This window comes from Lycium ferocissimum, chromosome 3 (assembly GCF_029784015.1).
Source record: "Lycium ferocissimum isolate CSIRO_LF1 chromosome 3, AGI_CSIRO_Lferr_CH_V1, whole genome shotgun sequence".
Taxonomy (NCBI): domain Eukaryota; kingdom Viridiplantae; phylum Streptophyta; class Magnoliopsida; order Solanales; family Solanaceae; genus Lycium; species Lycium ferocissimum.
The window spans coordinates 11,997,321-12,008,813 of record NC_081344.1 but is presented as its reverse complement, the minus strand read 5'-3'; the positions used below and the strand labels follow the sequence as shown (position 1 = coordinate 12,008,813).

The 11,493-nt window shown below is 36.2% G+C and overlaps 1 protein-coding gene across 1 annotated transcript; it reads left to right on the top strand.

Annotated features, from left to right (window-relative positions):
• Nucleotides 1–626: 626 nt before the first annotated feature.
• On the top strand, nucleotides 627–11,493 carry LOC132049737 (ATP-dependent zinc metalloprotease FTSH 10, mitochondrial-like). The gene is made up of 8 exons (XM_059440655.1): nucleotides 627–847; nucleotides 955–1,201; nucleotides 1,306–1,380; nucleotides 3,060–3,190; nucleotides 5,046–5,531; nucleotides 5,664–6,431; nucleotides 9,002–9,229; nucleotides 10,824–11,493. The coding sequence occupies exons 1-8, from the start codon at nucleotides 800–802 to the stop codon at nucleotides 11,298–11,300; spliced, it is 2,460 nt and encodes an 819-aa protein (XP_059296638.1). The 5' UTR covers nucleotides 627–799; the 3' UTR covers nucleotides 11,301–11,493.

The following is an 11,493-nucleotide window of genomic DNA, read 5'->3' as shown; positions in this document are numbered from 1 at the left end:
CAAAATTAATAACTTCGATCCCATGTGTGAAAATTATTGGGAATTTTACACTGTATGCCAATTATGGCAAATTATTTACCCGTTTTAGCCTATCTTTTTTAAATTACCCGCCATAGCCATTTTTTTCCTCGTCAGTTTTTTACTAGTCTTATGCATTATTATATACTTTTATACAAGATTTATACATTGTCTACAGTAGATGTATAAAGTTTTATATTATTGTATAATATTGTATACTAGTCTTATACATTATTATAAACTTTTATACTAGGTGTATACATTATTTACAACAGCTGTATAAAGTTGTATATTATTGTATAAAGGTGAATATTCAAGTTGTGCCATGAAATATTGGGTTGTAGATTTGTAATTTAAAATATGGGCTATGAATATGTAATTTTGACTCATAAATTGTTTATAACTGAGTTTTTTTCCAAAGTAGCTAAACTTACAATATCTTATAAACTTCGGCTATCATTTAAATAGGTGTCCCAAAATGGTTTATCTGTGCAACTACCCTTAAATACTCTTTAAAACAAAGCCCATAAAAATGACCGGTCCATAATTAACTACGTAACCAAGTCGGTCTATGTTATTACACTTCTACGATTTTCCTCATCTTGTTTTCCAACTAAGCAACCTCAAATAAAGGTCACTTATTCATTTAAATAATATTATTTACTTAAATTACCTTTTCAAACTGAAATATAACCATTTTTCTGTACCTTTAATTTAATCCAATTCAAATTTTTAGGGATTTGATAATTCTGAAGAAATTCATGTTTAGATCATCAGAAGGATGATGATTTCACGTATTTCCAAGACTTCTCGCTCGACTATTAATAAAGTAAGTTGTAATTTTATACAAATTTGTAATTTTGCTTATTTATCTGAGTTTATTTAGGTTAATATTGTTATTATGTTTTTTTTTTTTTTTTAATTCAAATTGAGCAGGTATTAGTTTCGGGTGGTTATGGTGTGAGGTATGCAATTTTGGATGACGTGGCAGCACATAATGCGTGCATTACACGCGTTAATGGCGGGTTAGGGTTTGTGAGAAGTTATTTGGCATCTGTTGGAGCTGGAAAGCAAGGTGTTAATAAGGCTAATTTGCAAAGGGCATTTTTGTCAGAAGTGGATTCATTTTTTGCAAACTCGAGTTTGAGGAGGTTTTTTTGTAGCCAAGGATCAAAGAAAAGAAGTGAGAATAATTATTTTCAATTTTTTTTTTTGTTTTTTTGTTTTTTTTTGTTTGGACTTCTAATTTTGGTGATGGACTGTTTGTTGTTGTGTTTTGATTTGTAGGCTATGAGAACTATTATCCAAAGAACAAGAAAGAAGTACCGAAAGGGAACAATCAAAAGGCGGAGTCGGGCAAAGGTATACAATGCTTTAATCAGTTAAATTTGATGTTCAGTTACATAAATTAGTTATGATAATTTATTAGACTTTATTTGAATGTGTAAAGATAGGGAATATTTCGATTCGAGCTGAGTTTACATTATTAAAGTATGTTCCATATGATTAAGTAGTGTAAAGAATGGATCTTGGGCCTAACTCAACCCCAAATGGTAGCTCATGAGGGGAGGATTGCTCAAGTCCATATAAGGAAACTAATTACCCATTCCATATTCGATGTGGGACTTCTTAATACTCCCCGGCACGCCCGGACCTCGTTAACTGGAGCATGGAGTGAACAAAGAATTGGGATGTCTCTGGCTCTAATACCTTGTAAAGAATGGATCTTGGGCCTAACTCAGCTCCAAAAACTAGCTCATGAGGGGAGGATTGCCCAAGTCCATATAAGGATACCAATTACCCATCCATATCCGATATGGGACTCCCAATTATCCATCCCATATCCGATATGGGACTCCTTAACAAGTAGAACTTTGGATTACTATACACATTGGTATTAGAACTTTCTGAAAAACTACTAAGAAATTGGTTACTGGTTAGAGATAGTCGTTAGAGATCTAGACCCTTTATAATATTCAAAATATTAGGAAGATGAGGATGCTTATCCATGAACTGTGACAGAAGTCTACAACTGGGATTGAGTTGCATTATAGAGATCAAATTATTTATACTATTCTGAAATGCTTAGGAAGATGAGAGTATCTATTTATGAAAGGAGATGTGAATTAACAAGGAGAATAGGGCTTATTTGCTTAAATTGAATGTGTAGAAGTAGATATTGATATTCTGCAGTATGCCTTGTGTGGTCCATTGTCTTAACAGACTGTTCACTGCTTATGCAATTCATGGATTAAAACCTTCTTAGTGTGAAGGCAACTTTTGTGTAAGGAAGTTTATGGTAGAGTTTCTTGGAGGTTAAGATTACACACTTTGCTATGAGTGCAAGATTCTACTTGGAATTGGATGTCTTCAATAGCAACTCTCAAAGTATACATATTTTGCGGCACATGAAATAATTTGAAGCATGCCCCTGAAACATTGAAATGGTTCAAATATACCCCTAAGCAATTAAAAATGTCCAAATATGCTCCAAGGTGGGTTCCGCCGTTAGTGCGAGGGGCATATTTAGACCTTTTTAATTGTCGGGGGTATATTTGAACCATAAGATGAGGGGTGGGGTATTTAGGGTCCGATAGGTTAACGAAGGGCAATGACAAAAAACATATCCAATAGGGTTAGGGGCATTTTGACCTTTTTCGTTAAATAATAAGAAAGATATTTGTTTGTGTTAAATATCAGTCTGCACACTCAAATTTTAAACAAGGGACAATATGTTCTTTTAATTTTGCATAGTTGAACTGAAGCTCGCTAAATTAAATACTTCCAGTGGACAAGGAGATACTTAATTGACTTTCTTGTGAAGGCAATCTTTGTGTGAGGAAGTTTATGGTACTGAGTTTCTAGTAGGTTAGGAGCATACACTTGCTATAAATTTACAAATGTAATGTCATTGCATTCTGTATAATAGAGTATGAAACAAGTAATAAGTAACAATTGCTGGTATGACCTCCACATACTTTTCCCGTTTCATGTTGTGTTCTGTCTATGGTGAAAAGCTATCTTTGGTTTCTTTTTGGCAGAGGAAAGTACAGGTGAGCAAGGAAACCCTCAGGAGAACTTCATGAAGCAATATCAAAATATTCTCACACCCTTGTTATTTATTGGGTTTATTCTATCATCGACACTTCTTGGTCCTCGCGAGCAGAAGGAGGTTAGTCTTAACCAACACTTCTCCATTTCGAGTTTTCATTGTTTCAGACCCTTTCTCTTTTCTTTTCTGGGAGGACAAGGTTAGTGCCTTATGGAGTGTGAGTTCAATGTGCACTTGATTGTAATCGTGTTGATATCTATTTTTAGGACCAACTCTTTGTAATCATGGGTTGCCTTTTTGCAAGAAGGGGAAACGAAAGAGCAATTAACTCTAGTAGTAAATGTGGATACTACGATAGTGGGTGTTCAAGGTAGGACTGATTTTGGGGAATTGGTTTTGGAACTTCCACGGACAGAAGTTGTGAGTTGGTTTAGAAGAATGGATTTTGGGTTTGGTGTTTGAAATGCAATTTCCTTTAAGTTCCCAAACACATGTTAGTTTGAGTTTTTGGAAATGTCGTCCGAAAACTTTTTAGAAACCTTATGCCATTTTAAAAAGATCGATTAATATAGCTACACAAAAGTTTCCATTAAAAAAAAGATTGATTGATTTAGCTGTCCAATAGTTAATACTTCTTTTTTGGGGGAGACCAGAGTGATGAAATTGACTATTCGGCGTTAGTGTTTGTGGAAGGTATCACTTGCATTTTTTGGGCTTTGGATGACATTTGATTGGAACTTTTACAAACAGCATTCAAATAAACAATATTGTTTGGTTTGTAAACAAACTTAATTTTGCAAAAGAAGCCAGAAAGTTTCCTTAAAAGCCAAAACAGATTTTAGGTGTTTTTCATTGTTTTCTGAACAACTATTTGTCCCAGAAACATTTCAAACGCAGTTATTGTTTAAAAGTTGTTTTTCAGTTTCTCCCGATAAATGATTTTTGGGATACAAACCATGAATGAGAAAAAGGTTTGCTCATCTTATTAGTGATCCATGGAGATGCTGCTTTATTGCAGATGCACCATGAACCTGAACCCAAGAAGAAACTTGAATTGACATAACTAAATATTTATTTAAAAACTCTACTATGGAGTTACAGCCTTCTCATATAAGGTTGTTCTTCTGGTCTGCAACCGTTACTTCTTCCTCCCCCCAAGACGACCTGTGCATGTAAACAGATTAACTTGTAGTATATTGGTATTGGAATACCTGAGCTTGTCTTGTACATAGTCCGACTGATGATTGAATGATTTATGTTCTTATACCATGTACTGGTTCATGGATAATTTAATGTTTTTTCATTCAAATGTTTTATATTCAGAGACAGTGCTACCTGTTGTCCTGTATGTGCAAATCCCGACGGAGACGGAGCAGCTATTTGCCTTAGTAGAGCATAAACCTAAGAAGAGAAATAAATCCATCTAGAACAAGAAAATAGTGCACGATTTTAATTGAATTCGAATAATGAAATACATGAGCAATTAATCTCACCTGCATTTCATTATAAACTTTTTACTTAGTCTGAAATATAACTCATCGACAAGTTTCGTAATGACTCCGCTGGATACTGGATAGAAGATTGTATACTTGTTAAAGCAACATACAAGAATGAGAAATGAAACCTCAGTACTGACTCTATTTCGTTCCCCCCTGGTAGTCACTTGCATATCGGTTATATATTGCCATCACTCAAGATGATTATATTGACATCTATAACTATAACGATAACAATAACAATAAAAATAGGAAAAACAAAAGTGGATTGTATTGATGAAGAACTTCTTTTAGCGTGGGTTTGAAATTAATGAAGCAGTGTGACTTCTGTGTATATTAAATCCTTTCAGTGATGACTGGTGACTGAGCAGGTTTTTATTTTCTAAGAGCGGCAATTCTATCTTATCTTTGTTAGTTGGTGGCCTTCTTTATCTTTCTTCTCTTTATCATGGTTATTAACAGTTTATGTAAAATTTCAGATTAGCTTCCAAGAATTCAAAAACAAACTACTTGAACCTGGTCTTGTTGATCGAATTGTTGTTTCCAACAAATCTGTGGCCAAAGTTTATGTGAGGAGTTCTGCACCTGGCATTAGTCAAACAGGTGATGACACTGTTCAAGGTCCTACAAGTGGTACAGATGGTAGAAGAAACACGGGCCACTACAAATACTATTTTAACATTGGGAGTGTCGAGTCATTTGAGGAGAAGCTAGAGGAAGCACAAGAAGCCTTGGGAATAGACCATCACAATTATGTTCCTGTGGTGTATGTTGATGAATTGAATTGGTTCCAAGAAATGATGAGGTTTGCTCCAACAGTGTTGATTTTAGCTGTCCTTTATTATATGGGGCGAAGAGTGCAGGGTGGCATAGGAGTGGGAGGCCCTGGTGGGAAAGGTGGTCGTGGAATATTTAATATTGGAAAAGCGAATTTCACCAAGACGGATAAAAATGCAAAGAATAAGGTGCGAATCACTTTATGTTATTCGTGCTGTTTCAAAAGTACTAATGTTTTGAAATGGAAAATTTAAAAATGATACATGCCATGATATTTCATGATTAGTTCTTAGAAAGTTATTGGCACTTTTTTGATACAGGTTTACTTCAAGGATGTGGCTGGATGTGACGAGGCTAAGCAAGAAATCATGGAGTTCGTCCACTTTCTTAAGAACCCCAAGAAATACGAGCAGTTGGGTGCCAAAATTCCTAAGGGTGCTCTGCTAGTGGGTCCTCCTGGGACTGGCAAGACACTTCTAGCTAAAGCTACAGCAGGAGAATCTGGTGTACCTTTTCTCTCGATTTCTGGGTCAGAATTTATGGAGATGTTTGTTGGTGTTGGGCCAGCTAGAGTTAGGAGTCTATTTCAGGAGGCAAGACAAAGTGCACCTAGTATAGTATTCATTGATGAGATTGATGCTATTGGTCGAGCAAGAGGGCGGGGCGGCTTTGCTGGAGGAAATGATGAACGTGAGAGTACTTTAAATCAACTGCTTGTAGAAATGGATGGATTTGCAACCACGGCTGGTGTAGTTGTACTTGCTGGCACAAATAGACCTGATATATTAGACAAAGCCTTGTTAAGGCCTGGTCGATTTGATCGCCAGATTACCATTGATAAACCAGACATCAAAGGCCGTGATCAAATTTTCAAAATCTATCTAAACAAGTTGAAACTTGACCAGGAGGCAGCATTCTATTCACAGAGACTAGCTGCTCTAACACCTGGATTTGCTGGAGCAGACATTGCAAATGTTTGTAATGAAGCTGCTCTAATAGCTGCTAGGAATGAGAGTGCAATAATTACCATGCAACATTTTGAGTCAGCGATAGACAGGGTGATTGGTGGTCTCGAGAAGAAGAATAAGGTATTGGATCTTCTCACTTTTTTCCCCTCCACTATCTACTTTCCTGTCTCATGTTTCCATAACAACATAGGGAAGCGTACCAGTAGCATTTTCTACGATGTTCTGTTCATCTTGTTCTGCATCTTGGCTATTGAAGCCATTTGCTTAGTATGATAATGTTAGGATTCATTTGACTTGTCCTTGCAAGTGCTTTGGTCCAATATCCATCAGTACTGGAAATTACAAATCTACTGCTTAGTAGCTGTGAGAAAGTTATATTAGTTTGGGTTATGATGATTGATAAGTCTATTTGTTAGGAGAGGTTTGCTTTATTTCTTTGGGGGCAATTGGGATGTTGATACGATGTTCCACCATCTGAACTTAGAAAACGCCTCAACTCTTAGAAATTAAATTTCTCTTCTGTTTTACAATTTGGATGAATAAAATATTTTTACCTTTTCAAATTAGGATCTTACCTTTTCATATTAGGATCTGTACTGTAATTCAATGAGACTGTTGAGTTCTGCTGTGACTAGAAGAGCATTACGAGGTGGGTGAACAGTCTCGTAGAGGCTTGGGAACACTGTCACATAAGATAGGATACTTTAAAATTTGGCAAAATACCTGCCTTTCCCCTAAACTTGTCGTCGTTTTATTCAGTGAACACCGGAACTAATTTTAGTCCAAATTACCCCTTGAACCTGGCATTTCGATATCCTCGACATCGCCAAAGTGCCACGTGACGGAGAAAGTGGCTTCACTTGATATGGGGTGCGTGAGAGCGTAATTATAATGCCTCATCAGATAATTTAAACGGGAAAAAGCCTGAAATAACCATTTCGCTTATTTTTAGTTCCATTCCCAACAATTAGTTTTGCTTCTTCCTATTCCCTTCTTCTCTCATAAAATTTCAGCTATTGCTACATCTTTGTTTCTCACATGTTAATTTCATTCCCCATTTTTTTTTGGTCTCGTTTACTATTAGATAACATTTCTTAGTTTGGTTGAGTTTATATGATTGTGTTTGCGCCTTTGTAAACTGGACAATTGCAGCCTAAACTCAAAATATCAGCTGGAAATAGCCTAATAAACCCAGAAAAAGTTGGTTAGAAACGGGCCAATAGACCCAGAAAAATTGGACTAGAAACAGACCAATTGGAAGTTAAAACTGGACAGGTAATTTGCCATCAAAGTGCATTTACAAAAACATCCACCGATCTCCTTCAACAAAACAGACACCAACATTCATAAACTTTACATCCACCAGAAATAAATATCAAAAACAACAGCCACCAACATTCATAAACTTTACATCCACCAGAAATAAACATCTAAAACAGCCACCAGAAATCTAAGCTGTTTTTAAGGGAGATTTTCCCACAACTGATTGGAAATTAACCATTAAAACAACCCACAAAACCCAGAAGATGAATCCTCTCACCAACACCCAACTCAGTCGAGAATCATTATCGAAAATCTCAGGAAGAAATGTCGAAGAAGAAAACCCTAAGGTTCAAATGTTAGACAAACTAAGCTGAAGAAAAGAGATGAGTCTTTTGGTTAAAAGGGGCCTTTTCATATTTCCAGTCTTTTATTTTTACCCGAAATTGTGTTTTTTTTTTTAATTTTTCTTATTATTTTGGTTGCCAAAAATAATTTCTTGCGCAAGTTTGCAGCCACATCAGATGAGTTTCCTATGTGGATAGTGCGTGTGAACTCTCAACTGAGGTCCAATTCTTTGAGGTGGTCTAGACTATTGAAATGCTGTGTTAACGGGCGTAATTAGGAGTTTAGGACTAAAATTAGTTTGGGTGCGCACTGAAAAAAACGTGACAAGTTTAAAGGAGGGGGGGGGGGGGGGGGGGGGGGGGTGGGGTTCCTAGGTATTCTGCCTTAGAATTTTATGTGTAGATGTTTACTGTATTGGAAGGAACTAATTCAACCTGTCCTATATTTCAAGAATTGCCATTGTCATCTGACGTTGAACCTCTAGAGTAGCACTTCTTTTGAATATTCTGTCATCCAGTGCCCCATTTTTATTTATTTATTTTTTTTTTTTTTTTTTGTGTGTGCGTATCACATCAGAGGTTCATATATATTCAAGGTTTTAACTGTTTAGAGCCAATTGAGTTGGAAATCTTGTCTGTATTAATTGAGCTTTTTTTCATTTGCTGCTACACCCCAGGACTCTAAAAACTACTTTGTAAGGTATGGTCACTGCCTCACTGGTTATTGTTAACCTTCAGTTTGTCTTGCAACACCCCACCCCTCCCAAAATTGTAGTGGTTTTTGCGGATGATATTCTTTGCTTCAACACCCTTCTACCTACTTGTTGATGACTTTAGATGATATTTGGATTCCTTTTTCTTTCCTCTTGCTTCTATGTCTTCTCTTTTTACCCAAAATAAAAAGGGAACTTGGTGAATATTGACCCGGGTGATGTATGCTTTGGTTCGACGTTTCTTGAGATGCTTTTGAGAATTGCTTACCGACAATCTTTAGATTCTCGTAAGGACTTGCAAATGGGATGAATTTTTTTTGTTTTTTGGATGACATAATATAATTCAAAGTAACCTTCGTGGTTTCGGCAGGTCATAAGCAAGCTGGAAAGGCGGACAGTTGCCTATCATGAAGCTGGGCATGCTGTTACTGGTTGGTTCTTGGAACATGCGGAGCCATTGCTTAAAGTGACAATTGTTCCTCGTGGTACAGCAGCCCTTGGATTTGCTCAGTATGTTCCCAGTGAAAACCTTTTAATGACTAAAGAACAACTATTTGATGTGACATGCATGACTCTAGGTGGCCGAGCTGCTGAGCAGGTACATTTATCAACTCTCTCTCTTTGCTTTTTTATGTTTATCCTATTGGCATTAAGACTTAATTTATTGAAAACATGGTCACCACATGGGATGTGCATGTATGAAACCGTTCATGCTAAGCACTCTATACGAAAAAACATTTCCTCTATCCCCCTTTTTTTGGTGGGGAAACTGGTAACTGTATCTACAGTTCATTATTCCTCTATCCCATTTTATGCGACATACTTTCCTTTCAATCTGTGCCAAAAAAAAATGACACTTTTTATATTTAGAAATGATTAAACTTTAAACTACCCATTTTACCCTTAATGAGAGGATCTATAGCCACGCGTTGTCTATAGCTTGTTTTAGACCCCAAGTTTCAAAATCAGTGTTTCTTTATGTGACGGAGGGAGGAACTTTTTCTATTTTTACCATGGTTACTGTGTTTTGCTTGCTTCAGTTTTTTTTTTCTAGTTATATCAAATATGTTTTCGTTTACCTTTACGTCAAATAGGTGTTTTTACATCAACAGTGTTACTTTCTTTATTGGTTTTTAAATGAGAAATGATAACTTAATACTTGAATTCTTGAAACTACACTTCTATTTTTGTGCTATATTTATTCTATTTGTTAGTTCCTGGTAGGGATATGAAATTAGTGATCAACCATTACTGATAACTTATAAATTATGCTTTCCGTAGTCATACTATTAGATATTTATAGAAAAGTAAATTTTATGTTGGAATTTTTCTTAACAAACATTGATTTTGTTTTCTAAACTGTTGTTAAAATTGAAAAAAGTTATAACTATTAAGTAGAGCATTGTAATCTGGTAAAGAAAGTTTACAAAAAGAAATCAAATCGGACAGGGTGGGGGCACGCTGTAAACAAGGAAAATGCTAAACGGGTTAAAACTTTGGTGGGTTAATTCTTCACCTTGCCCGTGTGCCATCCCTACTTCTTTGACACGTGTAGAAATTTCTTTTATGCTCTGCACAGATGCCGCCTTCAAATTTGTTGTTATTCTGTAATCTGAATCATATGTGCTTTGTGAAGGGCATAAGGTTTCAAGTTGCGGAGTTAAAGATCATTTGAACTTAATTAACTTGGTTCAAAACTTTGAATGACTCGTTGGACTTTTTCCTCTTTGAGAAATCTGGATCATTTCCACTTTCTGGTAACCTGCTTTGCCTCTAAATCTAGGCATCTAAGTTGCATGATGGAACAATCATAATATGAATGCTTGGTTTTCTAGTCGTGTACCAACTTTTACAGATCAATATGTCTGAGTGTGTATTATCTTAAGTAATCCATAATGGGGTTGGTCCTAACCGATTATTCACTTTCCAACCCAAAAATAAAAAATAAAAAATAAAAAATGAAGAAGCTCAACAAAGTACTAGATCTTTATTTTGATGACTCTGCATTCATATAGAACACTTTTGCTGAGGAACTCTGCCCATGATACTTCGTTGTTGGACAACATTAGGTCACTACCTTATTGAAAAGGCAGTGTATCTTAAAAATTTTGATAGCAGCTTGGCTTTGCACGTTATTTTGACTAGTGAATCAGATTTTTACGATGCTCATATGAATATTAATGTTTGAGTAGGTTTTGATTGGGAGGATCTCCACTGGAGCTCAAAATGATTTGGAGAAAGTCACCAAGATGACTTATGCCCAGGTAGCAGTATATGGTTTCAGTGACAAGGTTGGTCTCCTTTCGTTTCCACAAAGAGAAGATGCATTCGAGTCGAAGCCTTACGGTAGCAAGACAGCAGCAATTATCGACAATGAAGTTAGAGAATGGGTAGCCAAGGCATACGACCGGACTGTACAACTTGTAGAGGAACACAAAGAACATGTAGCTAAGATTGCAGAGATGCTACTTGAAAAGGAAGTCCTCCATCAAGAAGATCTGGTACGGGTTTTGGGTGAACGCCCATTCACGAGTAGTGAGCCCACAAACTATGACAGGTTCAAGCAAGGATTCGAAGAAGAGAACAAAGAAACCAAAGATAGCACTGAGGGAAAGACGGCGGAAGATGATGGATCATCGCCTGTTGTACCGGATGTTGTCCCAGTATAGTTGTGGGCTTGTAACTGACAATGCAGGGTAGCCAATGTCTGGTATGAACTTTAAATTTTAAATTATTGTAAAAATTATTAGTCCTGATATTAATAATACAAACATGGTTTTCCTGAAGTTGTGTACCCCGAGAACCATTTAATATTTATTGCGAAAAATGAAAACACAAAAAACAGAGAATTACTATGGTGAA

Bases quoted from the DNA above. Each gene is read 5' to 3' on its own strand.
- LOC132049737 (XM_059440655.1), top strand. From the start codon at position 800: ATGATGATTTCACGTATTTCCAAGACTTCTCGCTCGACTATTAATAAA. The intron at 1,202-1,305 runs GTGAGAATAATT...TTTGATTTGTAG, and splicing joins CCAAGGATCAAAGAAAAGAA to GCTATGAGAACTATTATCCA. The intron at 1,381-3,059 runs GTATACAATGCT...TCTTTTTGGCAG, and splicing joins AAAGGCGGAGTCGGGCAAAG to AGGAAAGTACAGGTGAGCAA.